Source organism: Gouania willdenowi, chromosome 20 (assembly GCF_900634775.1).
Source record: "Gouania willdenowi chromosome 20, fGouWil2.1, whole genome shotgun sequence".
Classification (NCBI taxonomy): domain Eukaryota; kingdom Metazoa; phylum Chordata; class Actinopteri; order Blenniiformes; family Gobiesocidae; genus Gouania; species Gouania willdenowi.
In genome coordinates, this window is record NC_041063.1 from 18,155,363 (window position 1) to 18,177,986 (window position 22,624).

Genomic DNA, 22,624 nt, shown 5'->3' on the forward strand with positions numbered 1-22,624 from the left:
GAAATCAAGAATGTTTGACCAGAGAGACATGTAAACCCATGTAAATTTGCGATGGTAAAACAGGGGACGGGACCCGGATAAGCAAACTGCTTCTCTCGTCTCCTTTTTCGGCATGTACAAAAAAAGAAAAAAAAAAAAAAAAAAAGTGAATGTAACCATGTCGGAAATAAACTGAATAAATAAATAAAATAAATAAATTATATTAGTGCCACAGACACGCAGAGATGAGATGCCTCCATATTTACGCCTGCATGCGCACTTGCAGTAGTACCTCAGGACCTCTTCTTCAGGGTCGCTTTCCGTTCATGCTATAAACTATAAACTGTGTGAAAACTTTTGAGCGCCTTGTGCTGGACCACATTAAGGCCCAGATCCCTGTGTCTGTGGATCCCCTTCAGTTCGCATATAGACAGAGCAGAAGTGTGAAAGATGCCATTAATTTTGTTTTGAACTTTGTTTATGTACATTTGGACAAGGAAAAATTCCATGCCAGGATGTTTTTTTTTTATTGACTATAGCGCTGCTTTTAAGTAGTCAGTAAGTAATGTTTATTTGTATAGCACCTTTCACAGAATTACAATAGAAATACAAAGTCAATTTACAGTCACAAAACATGATGGTCATAAAACAATCCTCTCTTAATTCTCTTGTTCCTTCGAGGCTCATTGAGAAACTGAGATTGTGTGATGCCATTTGAAAATGGATTTTTAGTTTTTTAACCCGTAGGCCACAAAGGGTTAAGGTTATCGACTGTGTCTCTAATGAACTCACTGTGAGTACTGACTCTACACAGGGTTGTATTTTGAGTCCTTCGTTGTATAATCTGTACACACATGATTGTGTTGCATTTAATCCTAACAATCTAATAATCCAGTATGCAGATGACACAACGATTGTTGGTTTGATTTCCTCAAATGATGAGGTGCAAAATGTAGTGTCCTGGAGTGAGCAAAACAATTTGACTCTGAACACCTCAAAAACCTTTGAGTGGGTCTTTCATTTTAGTAAAAGTAAACCTGGACCTGTTTTTGTAAATGGTGCTGAGGTTGAAATTGTTGTAAATTGTAAATTTCTTGGTGTGACATTGTCAAACAATCTAAGATGGAATTCAAATAGAAGTGCTGTCATGAGAAAGTCTCGCCAGCGGCTTTTCTTTCTGCGTAAATTGAAAGAATTTACTCTTAAGAAGCAGATTCTATTAAATTGTACTGCTGTGGTAAAGAAATTCTTCTTACTTCTGCAATCACGGTGTGGTTTGGCGACAGAAAAGAAAGCTTTAAATGGCATTGTCCGCTCTGCCAGTAGGACCATCAGTGTGGAACTTTCTGTCCTTCAGGACATTTTCAAACAAAGACTTCTGTCTCGGGCAGTAGCCATCATTAAGGACTCGTTTGAACTTCTCCCTTCTGGGAGGCGCTATCGCACCATCAAATGTGGTAAATGTCGCCACAGCAAAAGCTTTTTTCCACAAGCTGTGATGTTTTTAAACGGTTCACTCTGATATTTTTTCCCTTTTAATTGTGTTTCACAAATGTCATTTTTAAACTCTATTGTAACTTTTTTTAACTTATTTAACTATGTGGCTTGTTTGTTTTTAAGACCGTCTTCTATGTTTTATGAATTAATATTTGACAGTGCACTTTGAGCTACTTGCACCTTTGTTTTTTTTTGGTTTTTTTTTACTGCAAATGGCAAATAAACTGAATCTGAATCTAAATCAAAGTAGAATTTTGAAACGGTTTAATTTTTTCCTCATATATAGCTATGACACAGAATGCTGTTTTTACCACTCAAATACAGTATTTGAGTAGGTACTGTTTTAAGTAAGAGACGATGCAATGTATTTTATTTGTTTTGTTTGGAAACCATTGTCTAAAATATTTTGAATGTTTTACATAATGATGTAAGTTGAATATTTTTGCTATCATGCACAACAAATGATGTAACATCATTTACAGCTTCGTATTACCTGCATTTGCCAGCAACATGATAAAAAGTCTGCAGAATAATACTGTAAGTTTATTTCACTTCAGAAACTCGATGTTCTTGATAATTGACTTTGATATTGACATATCGGAATCTATGACATTTAAAGGCAGAGGATTTTTCTTCTCATGATCCACTGTCATCCAATCCAATCCAGGTAATTAGTAATACATTCTCCTCTTTCAAGGTGTGGGGCCCATTTTTTTTTCTCAAGCAGAGGCTGGGTAATGTGATCTGCAAGTGAAAAGTACCATTGTTGGAGGCAAACGCACACACACACACACGCACGCACATGCTGTACATGTACTACATGCATAGGAAGACAAACAAAGGCTGTCACATTTGAAGATATACTGTATGCCCTCAGCTTGACCCAATCCTCCTAAATTTCTCTGCTGTTTTTCTACTCTACTATACTTTCAGTCCAGAGGTTTTTGAAATAATAAATAATAATAAATTGACCACTCGGTGTTGATTTAACCTGGTAGTGTGAAGCTATACCAGGACATGTGATCATGTTGCAGTATCGGGCTCCGTTTTGATGCAAAGAACGAAAACTCATAAGGTGCTAATGTCCGTCGTAAGGACGCTGGATCACCTACTTCTCTCCTTTCTTGAATGGATGCATTAACGATTCACCTGTTTCAATGTTTTCACTTCTCGAAACCCATAATTTCATCCTATGCACCCAGCATTTAAGGCTTATCTACAGGTAGAATTTTGAGGATTGTACCCGTAGACCAATGGTCACTGTTAGACTTAGAACTTAGAAGAACAAACTCAGTTGTTGCTGTTAATCACTGGTGTTGGTAATGACTTGCGGCTGTGACTGATGTTTTCTCTCTGTATCCCACAGACTCTCTGTCACAGGGCTGAGATTTTAGTACTAAGACATGATAGCTGATGATCCCGTTCAGGCTTGAATTATAGCCAAGCATGAAACTCTGAATCACTCCATATGGACTACATTTGGGCTCAGTAAGAAACAGCTGTTGCTGGAGATGATGCAGATATCTTTAGAAAAAAAAAACAAAAACAGATAGCAGGCAGATAAATCTACAATATTTTATGAAATTATGAAAATATATGACACATGTTCATGAGGGAAAATTGAAAAAACCTTATGACTTTTCACTTTCCTCAGCACATGTTGAAATACCAGAATAGAAAAACAAAGCCTTAGCTTGCATGTCTGAAACATGTGGACTTGTTTAGGAGCCATAGCGTTTTTCTACGTGTGCTTCAGCAACAGTTTCCTTTAGGGAGAACAGTGAGAAATTCCCACTGAACCCAACTTTATTGCTTCTTTTCCAGAAATCTAAGGGCTAATTTTTCTTATTCTGCTGTCAGGTGAAGCTTTCCCGCTTCTAAGCCACCGTTGGTGAGAAATTGTCAAAAAGATTCCGCCCCACCACTTCTTGTGTTGATGAAAACTTCAATATGTTATGGATTGATCGTGTGTTTGCACAGCAGTGTTTTGTGTCCGTGGAGGACATAGCACTCGAGCGTAACAGAGAATGTTTATTTACTCCAATGTATTTACTTGCTCCTTTGTGTTTCTGGTAGGCTGTCATCATGGGGTATCATATTGACATGTGGGGAACAAGTATGATTAATGACCGTCCTCTGTGTGTCTGGTTGTCCCTCCATTGTCCCCTCCCCCTTTTCCCCTCTGTTTCCCCCTGTTTTCTCTATGTGTCCATCCCTCTGCTCTCAGAGGACCTGGATGACCTGCGGATGGAGGGTGTGACGGGGTTGCTTCCATCTGGCAGTAAGTTCAGCCAGGGGCGTAGCTCCTATCAGACTGAACCACAGGCCAAAGTTACACTCAACATCTGCTCTAGGTGTGCCAGGTAAATGTTTCTCCTTTGATTTGGTAAAACAGGAAAAACATTGTGCAGTCTTTTTTATTTTAACTGAAAAACTAACTAGTGCTCTGCTTGCCTGTTAGCTTATCAGAAAACCACATACAGTAAATAGTCAAACATGTGTTCCTTTTATTAGCATAACTATAAATAAAAGTTCAGATTCACTGGCATGTAAGGTCATCTCTGCATTGAAGGAAATCTCCAAAATCTCAATGAGCGTGTGCTTTATTTCAACAATGGTTAATAAAGGTAGGACGATGTATCGTGTGACAAGATATCACGATATTGAAACGTCACAAGTGGTATTGCGATATTGTGAGGGGGTAATAAGTGAAGCATCGACCTTTTTTTAATGCTGCTGTCTTTTCAACTGCAGGAGGAATAGTGAATGTCCAATGGTCTCAATTGATGCTAATATAGTTGGAAAAAAAAACATGTCAATTTCTCAAATCTGGTATGTGTCGATTGTTCTAGTTTGATGTTTTAAAGAGACTTATTTTGCTTGACAGGAATATTTTTTGAGAATCTTCTCATTGACGTTTTCATTTTAGACTGGCATGAATTTCCGTTCTGTTTTTGCATTCTGTTTTCAGAGTGGCACTTGATATACTCCAATTTAAATATAAAAAATTGCCTTATTTTGTGTTTTGTTCATTTTATATTCTTATTGAGATGAAAAGGTCATACCCAGAGTAAACATGCAAGTACGCCCGGAGTTAAAGTCAAGTAAAAGCATGGTTATTTCACAAACAGCCTTTTTTTTGTCTCTTTCTCTTCCCAAAAATATTGTCTCTTATTATACGACCAGTATCTTATACTGTCTTGTATCTTGAACTTTAACATTAAATCATTCATGCCTATAATAACACACTCATCCTGGTGAGATCCTGCAATTGCAATGCTAAAATATTGAGACAACAAAACAACAAACAAACACACATTCACCTACTGTATATGGTTTTTTTTTTAGCTTTACAGAATGATTTCTACCCCCCAGTGAGCATTAAAATACGCACGTGAAAAGCTAATTCACCCAGTTTAGGCTCAGTTCGCCCCTAAATAGTACATTAGTTTGAAATTTGAATGCAGCTATTTTGAGTTTCAACCAAATAAATATTGTACACGTTTATAAAACAGCAATTGCCTGAAGATTAACTTTGTTTAAGCTAATGTACAGCTAAAATGTATCACTCCACGGTATAGTAACATTTCAGCTTTTAGGCTTTTCAGCACTGTCCGTTTTGACTAAGCCTGCTATCTGACGAGTTTTTAGCAAATAATCACTCGGCTCCACAACAGCATCTAAAAAATGTAACATTTTGTCATGTTTACTCAGGAACAAGACCTCCCATAATGCCCTGTTTTTTCATTACCCCTCTGTCTCTACAATTATATCAGACATAGCAGAGAATAATAGCCCTTTTTACAGTTCATTCCTACTGTTTTCAGGAATCAAGCCCATCTCAGATAAACATCTCCATTATCGCCTTTTCTTACTATATCAGTTTTTCCTCCTCTTTCTGACACATTTCCTGTTCCCTGTGATCTGCAGCATCAGCCTCAGTTTTCCAAAGCTTTGGTTGCAATATATCACAGACAGGTGTGGGCACAGCTCTTGCTTGATGCCAGTCGGAGATAAACGAGTATCGTCTTGAGACGCCAGCCACACACCGGCCTGCATAGCGTCCTCTGTTTGGGGATTGGAATTTGTTTATTTCTTCTTCCTCTTTCATTCACGGAGGTTATCGGGTTGGTTCCTCTGGTTGTTGTCAGAGGATCGGCAGGCTGGGGGGGTGAATGGTGTCTGCATTTTTCTTTTTATTTGGTGGTTTATTGACTTCATGCTCAAGATGTTTATAAAATGTTTCCTCTGGCATAAGCATGAGTATCTGCAGTAGGGCTGGGCGATATCAACCAAAACTCATATCTCAATATTTTTTTTCTCAAAATGGTGATATACGATGTGAATCTTCTTATTTTTTTTATTTCAAATAAAGTCTTACCAGAAAGACAATTCTGGGTTAAATGTGACAATGCAAAATGCCACACAGACACATTTATTAACAAACAGCTGCACAATATGTGCCACTTTAGTCTTTTTCTCCTTTAAGAGACAGCATGTGTGAGTGAGTTCTGTTGTATGGCTTGTTTAGGGGAAGGTCTGGGTTAGGACGCACTCAGCAATCCATTTAACTGTGTTTTTCATGCTGTTCTGAGAAATAGTGAAAGCAGCGACTTTTTTATTACAAAAATAAACTATAAATATATATATATATATATATATATATATATATATATATATATATATATATATATATATATATATATATATATATATATATATTGATATAGGCGATATTGTCATTTTCTATATCGTCAAAATGTAAAACTCGATATATCTTGAATCTCAATGTATTACCCAGGCCTAATCTGTATCCATATAATGAAATAGGCTTCTTGCTCACTGAGGAATGTGCTTCTTGTATATCCCTGATTTTTAGTTTGATCCCTATTTACAATATAATAAATAGATTTTTTTTTTCTAGATTTTTGGCTATTTAACTTAAAAATAATTGCATTCCTTGTATATTTATTGGGGAAAAAAATGTTTAAGTATGTGCATAAAACAGAATAATGCTGCTAATAGTGCTACGGTAACAACTGTAACACAGTCAGGAAAACGTTTTAAGAGAACCCTCCCTGACTGGGAATGCAATGTCAATTAGAGATCCTTCTTAATGTGATTCCCAGAGACACCTTTAAACACGACTAGCCCTGCGGCCGGTGCTTAAACGTATCTTCAACAGCTAACACATGTGCAACTAACTGCTCCTGTGCATCCAACCAGAAGCCATGCTACCGTACAGATGTGTCGCTCCCAACATCGGAGTGTGTATCTTCCAATATTGCATAACTCACACAAAGATTGCTCAGGGTTTCTTGGCTCCGCATTTAAGTGTGAACACTGTCCCAAGTTAGACAAGCATTCCTCACATACCCGTCATCTTTCAGGTCAACATGTTGAAAATCAGTTTTTTTTATTTACCTGCGAGCAGGTACAGGTTAGGGATCCATCATTTGGTGCCAAACACATGCTCGCTCCATCTGTTTGTCAAAGCAATGGAGATCGAACCATGTGGCTCTGCTTCCAAAGCCAAGAAACGGCAGCGCTTACTTCACACCCGCAGCGTGAAGGCGACAATGTTGTTCCACCTCCAAAAGCTTCCAAAAGCTTTCAAAAGTGTTCCTGGAATGCATGAATCATTAAATGAGCCTTGAAAAATTATTGTTTAAAAATGAGAAATCAACGATAACCTATAATTAGCCAGTCACAGCAGCTGGTGATGCACCGCCAAGAAAGGCGTCCAATGAGAGTGTAGGGAGACAAGAACACAAAGTGCAAAGACAGGATTGTAGCATATGGTTGACTTTCGTGCACTTCACTGATTGTTTAGTTGGTCACAACTCAAACGTGACCTGTTTAATATGCTGCATTTGTACAGGTACAATGCTCTGGCTGTGGTGCAAAGAAAAACAACAAAACACTTTCCATTTGAAGTTAAATTAATCTAAAGTTCTCATCTAGTAATGTTTTTCTCATTTTAGTTGAGGGGCCAAACACGGACCAATTTTATTTCAAGTGGGCCACATATTTTAGGTGGGGGGAAAAAAGATCCATTTTAACAGTATTGTTCTCTAGTTGTCAACATCAGTCCCTGCAGGATCTTCACTTCCAAAAATTCTTGATTTTGTAACCAATTTTTGTGTAACTTTGTGGAATTATTTGTGTGACATTGCCAGATTTTTAGAAAAAAATGTGATTTTTTTTTTTTTTACCATAATTTCCAATCAAGAAATGACTGCACTCGTGATATAAGCGTGGGAAAATTTCAGGCCCCTAAAAATATTGTGGAGTTTTAATTCTAATATTTGTGAATTTGAGATATCTACAACTGAATTAATTGGTAATTTACACAATAGTTCATGTTTTTTGTTTTTTGTGTGCCGAATTGGATGCTCTAAAGGGCTGGATTTGGCCCCCGGGCCTTGAGTTTGACACGTGAATTTAATCCAAACGGTTTTGGAGGCGTTTTCCTGGCGGTTGTTTCAGTCTGCTGAATTGGTCTTAATTGGTTGCTTGCAGTATTAGTTTTACACAAATTCACAAAAAAAAAAATCAAACTGTTTTACGTTTTGCTTTTTTGTTGTTGTTCCTGTTTCGTTTCACTCACTTTAGGATGATTTCACTTTTTTCACCTGACCGCATGGTGACACTGCTATTTGCGGTTTTGACACCTTTCTCGTCCCCTGTCCGTTTCCTCCATCCTGTCCACCCACTGTCCACACCTTCATAAAGCTCCACTCAGCCCATGGGGATCCTAACTAACTGGGACAGGGCAGGAAACACATCGCTTCCTCTGGCTCTCCACTGCTGGGCTGAGGTGTGGCCTGTATGTTCTGGCCTTGTCCCAGTCTTTTGAGGTACGGCTGTGGTCACAAGTACTTTGCACTACTTCCCTCGTGCACCAAATCACTTCCTTTATTGTTATGAGCGCCAGCCGCATTATCTTATGTGTGTACACTGTAAACGCATCCTTGATATGAGGTGCACTGTGGAGGACCTGGTAGTGCCGTTCCAGGAAATTGATGCATCTCCAAAACCTCTAAAGCCTGTCGTTCTCATTAAATTAATTGCTTTCATATCAGGAATGTACCAGGGGAATGGTAGTCAGGACTCCAGGCAATGAGGGGCTTTTGTTGGGAGAATGTGAAAACCTTGTGATAGTCATCTTGGGTACATTTAAAGGCCTGTTTAAAGACCATTAAAGAGAGAGGGGTTCATGGGGAGACGAGTATAAAGTAGGCAAGAAACCAAATACACTTTAAAAAGCAGCGCACTGTTTTAGCTTCATTGTTAAGGTAGACACTAAAAGCCCCTACGGCAGGACCCAGCTGTGCTCTGAAAGCCGAGGCTTTGCTTTCCTTTGTCTTTAGCGAACAGTTTAACAGTTGGGCTGGTGACATAAAAACAGTAAGTGGCTTGAAAGCTTTGCGCTCAAGAAATATGGATTTATTTGATGTATTTTGTTATAGATACAAACTTTTTTCCAGTGTTTTTTAATTATCTCATGAAAATCTACCATGTTCATTAAGGTTGTTGGATTTATAAGCATAACATATTCCCTAAAGGTTAAATAGAAAAATTAAAAACATTTAACTACATGCAACATACAAACTCAACAAATCCTCTCCAAATGAAGTACAAAGCCCAAAGTCAGTCGTCCATTTAGTTTTAGGCCTAAAACTCAAATGCACTTTTTGGAGACACGTTGGCGAGTTACTGAGGCAATTAAAATATAACTATTTAATAATATCACTATTCTTTCAACAGCTTCTCTATGCTGCTGGAAGAAATAGTTGTACAAGCATGTAACAAAGAGAACCGTTGTAGTTTTTGAATATGAATACATGCTTTTAGTTTGATCTGCAAACCTCACTGTGTCTGGACATGTTAATTTATGATTTCCAGTTCACTTAAGCAATATAAAAACAAAGTAGACGGTGAACCATAACTTGACCCTTATGCTACTTTCTACTGTCCTCTTACTGAGATGCAGTCCTGACTGACCAACTTCTTATCTGCCGTTTATTTAGCAAACATACGATGTAATGTTGTGACTGTGAAACTCAGATTTCTCAGATTGATTGCAGAGCTGTGTTTTTTTTTGTTTTTTTGTTTGCAGGCTGCAAGGAGATACTCTATCAGCCAGCAGATCTGAAGAGGAACACCGGCCTCTTGTATCCGAACAAGCTGTACCTGACATTTCCTGTACGCTGTTCACTATATACATTTTCATTTTTTTTTTGCATTTGCAGTGCATATTGGTCCTTGATTGTGCATATTTGTGTTTAACAGCTCCCTTGCCTGGGGTGGACAGAGCGACAGGACGACTGCAGGAATGCGACGCCTTATCTCAAGTGTCGGGCTCTGTGAGTGTCCCGCTCTACAGCCATCAGCAAACAATTAGGATCACTTTACAAGCATCAATTGCAATGTCGCTCCCAGTGTCTCACCGTCATTACACATCCACCTCAAGCTTCTTCTTCTTCTTTTTCACAGAACACGTAACTCAAGCAAGCACAATGCGAACTTCATACGCACATTTCAGCATGCACAACAATGACAATTGGTTCCAGATTCAGAGCTCCATATATCAATTTGCTCATGTCTTCGGGGCTCTCATGTGGATGTGAAAAGGAATCCTCAGCAACTCACAGCAATTGAGGCGGATTTGAGATCGCCTATACAATAGATGTAAATATTTACGAGGTGATCTGAGCATGGAAAGGTTTTTGCTCAAAAGGCGGATTGTGCGATAAAGTTCTCATGCTTCAGGGTTGAAATGCACAGTGGCCTTAATGTGGCACCCAAAGGCAGACACTCACATGCTGCTAATAAAACGTTCTGCTCGGACACACTTACAGTACCTGCGTACAAAAAAAAAAAAAAATCTAATACCTTTTTTAAATAATTGCCCAATCTATGTGTTAGACAAGGCATTTTATGGCTTTCTTTTCTTTTTTTTTTCTTTTTTAAAAGAGACGAGTTTGGAGCCAGGGCATTGCTGCGCATGGGGAGCAGATGCAGAGTGGCTCCAGGCTAACTAGGAGCAGACTTTTTTGGGACTCGAGTTGTCAGAGGTCTGAGGATTAGACTAAACACAAAAGGCACCAACCTGAAAAAAGCTTTTTTTTTTTTTTTTTTGGATATACTCATAAAAATATTACAAGTGAGAGGCTGTGACATGACCACAACAAAAAGCTCTCTGATATTTGAATCATTCAGCTTAGATTCTTGGTTTTTCTGTCATCATCTCACCACTGAACCACATATATTGTACGCTAGTTTATTTATTGAAGTTTCTGAATAACTGACCTTCAATTCTTTATCCTGCGTGCACTCTGAATCATGCACCGAAGAACAAATTAAACAAGGCTTAGGGTTTTGAATGTCTTGTATCAGGTAACTGCATGTTTTAAAAGGCTTTGCACAATAGTGGAAAATGGTGTAATGGGACTTTAGCTAAGTTATGTTTGTTTTTGTTTGGCTGCGTTGGAAAGGAAAAAAGCTAAACGTAATAACTTGTACGTTAAACTCGACTTTCAGGTGCTCCATGGCTGCAGCCTTGACTCAGTCAGGATATTGTGAAATACTTTTTAAAGGGTGTTTGGTGAATTCTGGAGAGGGGATACTTTTTTAATATAAATCAAATTCCATGACTAAACACATTGTTGTCTCAAGTCTTGCTTCTTTTTTACTGTGTCATACTTAAAAATAAGAAACATTGCGGTCATGTTAAACGCAGTATTTTTATGATTTGCAATGAATAAAGTTAGTCTTAAAATTAGACCTTTCGGGTCATAAAGGTTAGCGATGCTGAAAAATTAGCACTGTTAATGGCTATCATTATTAGTTTGACAGGCCTCCTGCCACTGCAGACTCACTCTAGGTGATAATTGCCCCATAAACTCTTAGACTTTCTTAAAGCGAATTCTTTAAGAACTTCTTCTATAGTTTCCTCTGTGTGTGTGAAGAGGTGCATTTCAATCATATTCAGCACTGAGTGGTCTGGGTGTTACCATCATAAAATCTGCAAAACTGGAAACCGCTCGTTTGTATGGGAGCTTTTGGCTGATTAGCGTAATGATGCAATGCCATGTACATAACACAAAGCAGAACTGTTATAAAGCTTTATGTTTGTTTTTGGCTGCATTTCCATTGATTCACTGAATGACTTTTATGTTTTGACCAAAGTCTGCCAAAACAGTTACATTATGACTAGTCCTGCTCTCTTGCATTGCTGACACAAGTCAATATATGAGTATGATTTACAGATTTTTCTCCAAAGATTTATTTTTGAGGCCTAATTTATTCCAAGGACTAACTGGGAAATTGTGGCTTTTATTGTTCATTTTTGTTAAATAGTATGCTGTCCTCTGACTAACCCGTGGGTGCCCTCAATTAGTTAGCTATATAGTAAAATAGGTTTGGATTAGTGTGAATTATGTAGGCCACTGAGGTCAACTCACACTTTAACAGAACAATGAGTCACAGCAGAAAGGCAGAAGAAAATATACTTCTATTAGCCGATTTACATACTTTGTCCAAATTAATTATTCATATTTTATCATTTAATGTTTGATAGTCAATGTGAAAATGGGGAGTTTAATTGCTTTTTATGTAACACACCAACAGTCCAATACTTACAAGCTTTTAAGTTGGGAATTCTAACTAATTAAAGGCTCTATTCTCCCATGCGTGTAAGTCCAAAACGCCGCACAGCTGCGCTGTTTTTGGCTGTGTGCTATTCTCCCCCTGTACGTAAGTCAGTCGCTGTGCAACTTCATCCCAGTTATGCAATGTGGGTGGAGCAGCCCTGAAATGTGGGTGTTCAGATTCAAATCTGGCTCTCTGGTGTGCGTAAGTCCTTTTGCTCTGACGCGCTTCTAACCCTGGAATAAGTGCAGCGCCCCCATAAGCTGAAACATTATGTTGCACTAGAAATATGGACTTAGTTACATTTGAAGCCACACGGACTCGTGCGTCGCGCAGCAGCAACTGTGATCACTCAGCTGCTGCTGCTGCTCGATTAATTAAAACTCTGACAGACGCAGACTTCTGTCCACGTTGGTCACAGCGATTCAACTCTTTTCATACTATGTCCAACGTAAAGTCACAGTTTGATCCACTACAGAGTGAAACAGGCTGTCAACAACTGTTCCCACTCATATTTTAATGAGGCTCAACTCAGGTCACTTTGAATAATTTATATATAAAACTGCGTATAATGGAAGCCAATAGTTCTGTTTCACTGCAAACATCCCTCTGTATTAAAGCAGGACAGGTTATTTCCTCATATCTCCAGCGCATCTAACTCAGTCACACTTTACAGCGATGATGATGATGATGATGATGTTGATGATGATGATATGATGATGATCAAGGAGATAGATTTTAACTGTGACTCGGACAGAAGAATGCGGCCGTTCCTCAGTCACACTGCAATAATCTGATCAATGATCTGATCAAGTCAACCTGTTACATTGTTTAGCGTTTCAAATTAAAAGTGAATTTATCATTTTCACGGATTTCAATGACATTTACAAGCGTTGGGAAAACTCCATGTTCCGTGATTTCTAGACAGCCCAAAAAAATGACATCACCGCCTCCTTTCCTTCAGCCCGCCTTCATTCACAGACTACGCGGTTTTGCTCTACTTAGAATACGCGTAGGAGAGAAGTGCGTAACTGCAGGCGTTCAAAAGAAGACGGGAGAATAGACCCCTTAGTTTTGTTCTCAAAAAAGAACTTGGTTCCTAAGTGCAGACATGGCAACTCAACAGGCAGTTTATCCCAAAAGAAAACCACTTCACACAAAAAAGTCTATTTGAATGCAGAGAAAGTTATTAGATCACAGTCAAACATTAATTTAGTCCCTATACAGTACAATGCACTGGGGACAAAACATCTGTGTTTCTCTGGGTTTTTTTTTTTTTCTTTTCTTGCTTAATTCAAACCAGAGCAAAGTTTACATCAGTCCTCACATTAGATTTCTCACAGCTAGCAGTGAACCTTTCCTGTAAACTTTTCCTCCTCTACGACTGAGCGATTGGCACAATCATCTGTATCCTGTTTGCAAAATGTCTGAGAAAGTTTTAACTGTGCTGTTAACTTGTTATCGATATCCTGTTTGCTTTTGGCTGCATTTGGACTGGGGAGTCTATAAAATACGTCAGGTGATAATGCTGGGAACCGAAACAACAGGATTTCATTAAAACACAAGTGTCTTCATTCCCCTCATCTCTTTTTCTAGCTTTGCAACCAACATTAACCTCATGAAAAATACAAGTAGAGAGGAAAATTCAATATTTCTGATATTTTGGCAAAGTTTTTTAATGGAAAAGTTTTTTAACACATCAGTTAATGCATTAATAAGCTAATTCATGTCTAATGTACAGTTAATTAAAATATTAAACTTTAATAAAAGTTACATAATGTAATTAGTTATCCATGCAAACTTAATGCGCATGAATTCATATATTAGTAAAATGTAATATCTTCAGTAATCATTTGTCTTTCTTAAGTAAGGTGTTACATAAAATTAAGGTTTTTCTCAAGTTACTAATAAACCTTACTTAATAAACTCCATAAGTAAATGATTAAGAAAGACGTTATTATGTTTTACTAATATTCAATTCAACTTTATTTACAGAGCGCAAATTACAACAAAGTCATTTCAAAACACTTAACAAAATATAGAGTCCATAGTAAGAAAGAAAAAACCCAACAAGATCCACGTGAACAAGCATCAATGGTAACACTTTAGTTTAGGGAACACCTATTAGCTGCTTATTAGCATTAATAACATATTGGCTCTTAAATAGTCATCATTGAGTACTTATTAATGCGTCATTGTTATTAATGCATTATTATACACTTAATGGCAGGCTTGCAGTCCAAACAGGGTTAGTGTTTGGGTTAGGATTAGGATTAAGATTAGGGTTAACGTTACCTCTAATCCTAACCCCAACCCTAACCCTATCATGTTACAATCATGATTGTAACACTGAGGGAGGGCCTTTGGACACAGGGCAAGAGAGCAGCAGAGAGGGAGGAGGAGGGAGGGAGGGAGTGAGGGATCTGAAAGTTACGGACTGCACCTTTATGGTGAGAAACCGCAAAATCATGTAAAAATGTGCATCTAGATCAGATGTCACCAACCTTTCTGAAACTGAGCTTCTTTATAATAGTGCCGTATATCGTTTTGTGCAAAAGTAAACATGATTTTAGTGTTTAAAGGATTTTATTTATTTTTTTTTTGTACAAAAAATAAATAAGTTTTTGGTTGATAAATAATCGTTTAATAATCGTTACAATCATAATTCACATACAACAACTTTCTTAGTTACAACTAATAAGTAATAATTCTGAGGGAGAACTCTTGGTTAATGGCTGACTAAGTACTTAATAATGACTAACAGTCAATATGTTATTAATGCTAATAAGCAACTATTTAATGGTTAATAGATGTTCCCGAAACTAAAGTGTTACCGCATTAATATATTAATAAGTAATGCATACAAAGAGATTACTAATTACATTATATAACTTTTATTAATGGTTAATAATGTTATAATAATAATAATAACGTTAACTCTGTGTAGTAGACCTTAATTAACTACTTATTAAACAGATTTGGAGTGCGCTTTTAATTGCTATGTTTCTTAAAATGAGGTTACCCATACATTTGGAACTACTGTATCAGATGATATTTGGTGCTTGGCGGTGGTTTGCGCTTTCGGAGACTTTTTTGTTTTCTGCATGTTGTCGGTTTAGCCCTAATACACAGACCTATTTCATTACATACTGCCACCTACTGACATGAAGCAATGCTAACAAATCTAATAAGTAAAAAGCCCAGCCCTACCAGAATTGAATGTTTTTCAGAAATAAACTCAAAACTTTCATCCAACCTTGATCAGACTTCACTTAAGTCATGACTGTACACATCCAGTACAGTTCTTTGGTTGTGTGGAGGAGGACAGAGTTGGCCTAAACCCCAGATTGTGGTGATCATTACTTCTGACCACACACAGCTGCACACAAGCGGGCCATAAAATATTGAACTCTGGAACTCTAGATTTTCATTCTTCCTCTTTCTGTCTTGTCTACTCTCATTGTGGAATCAATTTTTTATGAGAAATTAGATCCATGTTTGTTAGCAGAGCATAAGCATTGCCACAGGGGTTTCCCTTTTTTTTTTTCTTTTTTTTTTTTTTTTTTAATCTTTCTCTTTCTAAAGTTTTTATTTTCATATTGGGAAGAAGATAACACAAGTTGGGTTTTGTGCCACTGGCTTTAATATACTCAAAGGTCATGGCAAAAGTATATCTGCTCCTTATTTTGGAGATGAAAAGCTGTTCTGTCATCTTAGATTAAAACTTTCAATCTAAGCACGGAAACGAAGGAAAAATGACTTTGACCCATTGTGCTCATGTTGTACATTGTTTCTGATAAGAACAATACATTCTTTATACTGTGGTTAGCTGTGATTTCCTTTCATCACTCCTTTAAGATGTAATCAAATCCTTTTTTTTGTTTTAGTGTTTTTGTCACAGTTCCCTTTCTGTCTTCTTTTATTAAAGCAAAGTTTATTGATAGTATCAGCATGGTGATGTCTTCACTAATCATGATGAAATGTCCTGATATTATTTCAAATGTCTGTTTATTTGTTGATTGTTATCTGAAGAGGAGACGTATTCACAGATTGTCGGCCTGTTCTTTGGAGACTTTGTAGTACCAGCAGCCTTGGCTGAAAGCTTCCAGTCACTGTTACACAGTGTGGTCATGATTATATAGAGAACAATCTCAATGCAGACGTTTTATTATGTTTGTTACTACCACAACAAGTCGCAGTACGTGAAAATTCCCTCCATTGGGGTTCAAGAAATGTCCAAAAACATCGCAGAGGGTTAAATACGGAATCTGTTGGTGGCCTTGTTTGTCGGCGCTCCAAAGAGCCAGAGTGAGAGGAACATTTAATGATGTCATGATGTTGGATTCGGGGCGATACCACCAAAGGGAAAGCAATAGTTGCAGTGGATTCAGTTGAAATGTCGCTGCTTCATGAGGGCTGTAATTAAGGACTGGCTTGTGGGGTCGTGGTTCTCCCGCCTCAGAACGCCTTTTTGTATCACACAGCGTTAAACCCTGGGAGTCGCAATCTGGCCTGTATGAGAATGGTTTTGTTTCATTTAGTTTTTGTTTGTGTGCTCTTAGTTCTTTTTTTACATTCATGTTTATGTGTAGAAACTCGTGCTGAAGGCGTTGGACACTTAAGACTTTTACCTGTAGTGCATTTGACAGCTTTTCATTGGTGTCAGATTATTTTTTTCATAGGCTTTGTGTGAGTTTTTGTTCTCTTGGACCGCAGTAGACTCTTCAACACCTTCTCGGTGCCTAGACGAGTTTCTTGTGTATAAACAGTACTATGATACTCACGCAACCTGTGGCAAAACACAAACACCAGAATCCATCTTGTGCTGCTCCAGCCCTTACCTTCCATAAGCGAACCGAATCGGTTCGTATACCAATCATGAGGTAGTGTTGTGGTTTAGGGCGGGATATCCGGGTGTGACGAAGGCAGAAGCGTCGAAGCAAAACTGGCGCTTGCGCAGTTGCTGGGAGAGGAACTAACTGGGCTACCGCTATTAGCATAGCTCTAAATCAAAACAGAAAGATGTCAACGCAGGAGGATGAATGTGTGGAAGCTGCTATAAACTCAGTTTTAGAAGAATCCAGCATTTCCTTTTTGAAAGAGCAACAGCGAGAGGCACTTTGTGAATTTTTGGACGGTGAAGACGTATGTTTTCACCAGCAGAGCCTTGTTGTCATTGTAGCCATAGTAGCATCTCTGCCGTGTGATTGGCTAAAACAAATCATGGCGGACAGGCGCTTCGCCCAATCAGCTTCAAGCATTCTGTTCATGTCCCTCCCTGGTTCCAAAAGGATTCGCCAGACACGGACCCAGACCGATGTGGAGAACTCCAGTTAGAGGGAGCGGCTACACATCAATCTGGCTCTTGCCAGGTTAGCAAAAGACTGCTTTGGATTGAACCAGTACAATCATTGTAGATGCTGTATTGTTTCTCTTTGACTCAATTACAATAAAATGTAATTTAATTGCATCACAAATCCAAAAAACACTTGCTAAAAAGTTTATGAATTTCACTCAACTTACCAGGTTATGATGGTAGTTTTGGATGTCTACAATATCAGTAGCATGGTGGAAAGAGTGAGCGCGAACAAAGTCAAAGGCTATTTGACAGCCTGCCAACATTTAGAAGAAAAAGATTATATTAACCGCCAATGTCAAAGTAAATATACATGTTTTCAGACTACGCGTCTGATAACTCATTAGCTAGGTCTAGGACAGAGTTGGATCAGACCAATTATATCAACAGTCTAAGCAACTCAGACTGCACTGGTTCCCTCAATAAACTGGTCCTCAGTATTGGTGAGAAATTGCTAGACTTGCATAGTATTCCCAGTGACGAATGGATTTCAGATACGACCAAATGTATAGCTATCATATGACCCGACATACATTTATCTAATACAGAAGCCCAGTGAGTGGCTCGTACAGTGTACTGGCAATAAGACTATTTCTAATTCTGATGCCTATACATGCACAGTGATGTGAGGTTCAGGACCCCAAACAGCCCTTTTGATAGCCTGGAGCCATATTCTTCTTTTTCTTTTTGCAAGCAGATGTAATCTCCTGAGGATATTATCCAATTTCTATTCATCTATTTGTCACTTTGTGCAGTTAACAGCACAACGACTCCTCGTCATTTTCTGTTGCTGCTTGAATCTGCTTGTAAACATTGAGAAAAGTGCTGCTTTCTGGCCCCTGGCTTTAAGCGCATATTTGCAATGATGTTGCACAGAAACCCATGTTCTAAACTGCAAATAATTCGTTCTTGGGCTGGTTTTTGGCTTTAGTGCAATTAAAATGTATTGATTGGGGTTGAAATCAGGGCCTATAAAGGCTAGACCTTTTAAATTGTAAAATACAAATAAAAAACTATGTTGTTAGATTCAAATTGATTTCAATGACAAAATCTCATGTATTTGACTCTTTCTTCTTTCTTCTTCTGTGTAGTGTCCAACTACCCTGTTATTTAATTTATTGATTAACTTTTCTTGTCACTGTTGTGGCGGTTTTGAATGGAATGAGACGCAGTCAAGTTTTAGGGTTGCTGGTCAGATGCGGACAGAGGGTTTATTTGGTCAAAGGGTTTTGGGAGCAGAACTGACCAGGAGAGATTCTGTAATCACATATCAGTCACATACACATCTAGAAACAAATTCAGTCTTGGCATTGTACTCATGTTTGAGCCCAGGATAAGAGCCATGTTTCTGGGCCTCCAGTGGGACTGATCAGAGTGAATGCAGATGGTGCATATCATCTACTCCCATCTGCCTATTCTACAAGTTGGTGGATTTGAACCTGTTATGATTTTTATGCTCTGCTGTTCTTGTACTCTAATTGAAGACAATTAAGGGAAACTACATGTCCAACCATTATCATCAGGTGGTGTTTAGAACATCTGGTATTACATTCAATCTCCACAGTCTACTGAGTGTTACACTGTCCAGTTTGTGCTTTTTCTCATAAAAGCACATTGAGTGATGTCAGTGTTGGAATAAGATGTGTTGTAAGTTATCTTAAATCTTACGTATGGGTGGAATTCTGGCTGACAGCTTTTATAGCTGACCTGCTCTTGGAGCTTTGGTGTTCTTGGTCTGTGGGGAGAACAGCTCATCAGTCCAGTCGTGTCCTATCACAGGAATAAATCAGGGGATCAGGCGTGTTGCCATTTACAGGACTTGGCAAACGTTGGTCAGTCTAACAGGTTCCATTCCAGATCGCACACACGGCCAAATATTGTGAGAGCCAATAATAGCAAGTGTTTAAGTGAACCTGTCTGTCTTTTATGCGATTTATTTGTTTTCCATTATGTCCTTTGGAAATGATGATCATTTTTGCTATCTTTAAATGCACATAAACAATCTAGCTGATTTCAAGATGGCTCATTTATTGCGCCTCAACTGCCGTGGCAGTTTTATCCGTGACCACCCGCTCACTGTCTCGTGATCCACATTCTCTTAACACAGTGCACACCACCACACCACTGCATGCTTTCATCTGCTCACGCTGTGGTTTCTTGTGTTTTTCTAAAGCCCATAAAATAATAATTGCCTCTTTTTCCAAGCAGATATGGCTCAGATATTTCCAGCGAAAGCTGAAAATTATATAAAGAGTTAATTGAAGGGTCTTTACTTGTAATGCGACTTTCTCTCCTTGTCTGTTCTCACTAAGCAGCGTCAGGCTGTCTGGGAGGCTGATCTGAAGGCTGTGAGAGGTGGAGGCTCCGTCGGGCAGACAGGCCTGCTACTGGGCGACTCCCTCTTTTCCAAAGAGCTGGAGAACATGGGCAAACAGCTCGCTGGTAGGCAATGTGTGTGTTTTATAAGTGTGTGTGTGTGTGTGTGTGCGTGTGTATATGTGTGTGTTTCTGGGGGGGGAAAAATGTGTCTGCAGCGACTCTGTGGCGACAGTGAATATTTGTGTGTGTGTGGGTGAGAGTGTGTGTGTGTGTGTTAGCAGCTTTTGCAATGAATTGTGTACAGGCGGATCAAATACTTTTGTTCACACACTTGCACACAGACACTTTGAACTCCCAAAGCTTGTGAATGAAAAGGGCTTTGAGAGCAAGAGTAGTGGCTCCCAAACTTTGCGCTGTGTCCCCCACCCCCCAACATCCATTGTGGATATGGCGATGCATATGACCACCAAACACACACCTTGACCCACACACATCTTCAGTCAAACCTACACACAATGTCATTTCTACAAATGGCAACTGATTTGAACCCAAGTTAATTTGGTCAAGTCAAAGTCAGCTTTCGGCTTCTACAGACCCTTTCCAAAAAAATTTGAATATCATGGAAAAGTTGTTAAATTTCCATAATTCCATTCACAAAAATTTACTTTCTTAGATTATAGATTCAGGGCTCACAATTTAAACGATTTCAAGTATTTATTTGCTTATTTTTACATAATTTGGGCTTCCAGCTCATAAAACCCACAAAAACAGGTTTTCAAAAAATTAGAATACTGTGAAGAATCCACCCTTTACTTCTCAGTTTTTGCAGCGAAAAAAAAGAGGAGAAGAAGGACTGGACTGTTGGCCATTGGTCCAAGGTCCTCTTTTCTGATGAAAGTAAAGTGTGCCTTTCATTTGGGAATCAAGGTCCAATGGTTTGGAGGAAGACGGGTGAGGAACAGAACAGAACATTGTACCCCAAATCATGACTGACTGTGGATCTGTCACACTGGACCTCAAGCAAAGTTTAACTCTTTGAATGGAATTATGGAAATTAAACAACTTTTCCATGATATTCTAATTTTTTGGAAAGGGTCTGTATATTGTCAATTCTTCTATAACTACAAGTACAAGATATGTAAATACATTTTTTTTTCTCATTTAAACATTTAAAAACACGAAAAGAAACACAAAAATGTAGAATATATAAATTATAAAGACAGAATAACAGCTATTTACAATATGTATAATATTTACAGTAAACTGTCAGACCATTCATCACTGGGAGATACTTTAAGAGCCTCTAAATGGCATACTTGGTCATATTTAAAAACAAATTTCTAATTTAAAGCTGCTGAAGATGATCATTTTTATCATATAAATCCATAGTTTAGGCCTCATAAATCCAAAACCATTTGCTTGAAAACAGATGTAAAAGCTTGAAATTGATGCTCAAAAGTTTGTTTTGATCTCCACCATCAACACGCGGTTCTTTGGCATTCTCGGAAAAGTTTCCTGCATTGCATTGTGGGTTGTGGAGTCCTGTAGAGGGATGCATGCTTCATTCTTGGGTTTGATGCCAAAACCTCTGCCAAAGTGCCTTTCCAACACATTGCTGGTGTTTTCACGGACTGAAAGTTGCAGTAAAGCAATGACAAATGTTTATTTTGGAGCTTGCATGTCTCGCAGAGTGAGGTGATATCACAGGGAACAAACTAGAACAAAAACGGAGTCGAGCAAATCATTACTCTCCTTCTTGTTCGGCAAAGAAATACAAGAAATCACATTAAGAATGCAGTAAAAACACTTGTATGTATCTGTCTATTGTATATGGGACTCCTTCATCCCACAATGCAATGCAGGAAACTTTTGTGAAAGTCAATAAGACATTTTTTTTTATTGTCTTTATTTTATTTTTCTACGAGCCCAACACTATCAGATAGAATCATCATAAAGAAAGATGATCATAATTGTATTTATGTAAATGTACCCTAGCATTGACCGATAAAGGCTTCAGTGCTGCTCAGTTATTTGCACTGACTGCTCTGCAGACTGTGTAGAGCACAGCGAGAAAGCTGCTGTGATTTGCAGATGATTATTTCAAAGCCAGTCTTTGATCCATGCAATGCTTTAGATACTCAGAGGCAGTGTTTATTTGTCGTGAAGATCAAGTACATAGTTTGTACATACAAGTACTTCATTATTAGAGGCAAAAGGATTCAGCCAAGGGAAAATATTTCATGGGGACTTTCTTATCATGACAGCAGCACTAAAAATATGTCTGCTTTGTGCAAAGATGACAACATTGTGATGCTTCTAAAGCAGCTCTAAAAGTAAACTGTTTGCAATACTGATACACAAACTTTTCCCTCAGAGGGCTTCAGATGGCTCTGATTTCTACTAGTTTTACGGTGAGTTATTGAATATTCAGACTGATGGCTCCCATTAGACCATTTCAATGAAACTTCTCTCTAAACTGATTCAAGGTGTTTAAAGACTTAAAGAGGCAACACATTTAAAATGTTATCTTAAACCTAAATGTACTGATACTTCATTCAATCAACAAAATGAAACAACATTCATAAGTGGTAGTAATCTTAATGAGTTCATCTATTTATAATTTTTGAAGGAACCATTCAGAAAGTCCTTCAAAGCATTGCTTTCTTGCTTCGTACATGTTCCAACCATTGCTGAGATACACTGGGTTTGTGAATACAGTAGTCCTTCATTTATCGCGGGGGTTACGCTCTAAAAATAGCCTGCAATAGGCGAAATCCACGAAGTAGTTAGCTTAATTTTTACTATTATTATACATGT

At 38.2% G+C, this 22,624-nt stretch overlaps 1 protein-coding gene across 2 annotated transcripts in view; it reads left to right on the forward strand.

The window, feature by feature from the left end:
• Window positions 1–22,624, forward strand: part of c20h8orf34 (chromosome 20 C8orf34 homolog) — an 80,006-nt gene that overhangs the window by 45,760 nt on the left and 11,622 nt on the right. Inside the window, exons 8-11 of one of the 2 annotated variants that reach the window (XM_028434261.1) lie at window positions 3,704–3,839; window positions 9,599–9,684; window positions 9,772–9,845; window positions 19,801–19,930. In XM_028434261.1, coding sequence (XP_028290062.1) covers window positions 3,704–3,839; window positions 9,599–9,684; window positions 9,772–9,845; window positions 19,801–19,930 — 426 coding nt within the window. The remainder of the gene's footprint in view (window positions 1–3,703; window positions 3,840–9,598; window positions 9,685–9,771; window positions 9,846–19,800; window positions 19,931–22,624) is intronic. The other variant, XM_028434262.1, reaches the window with a different exon arrangement.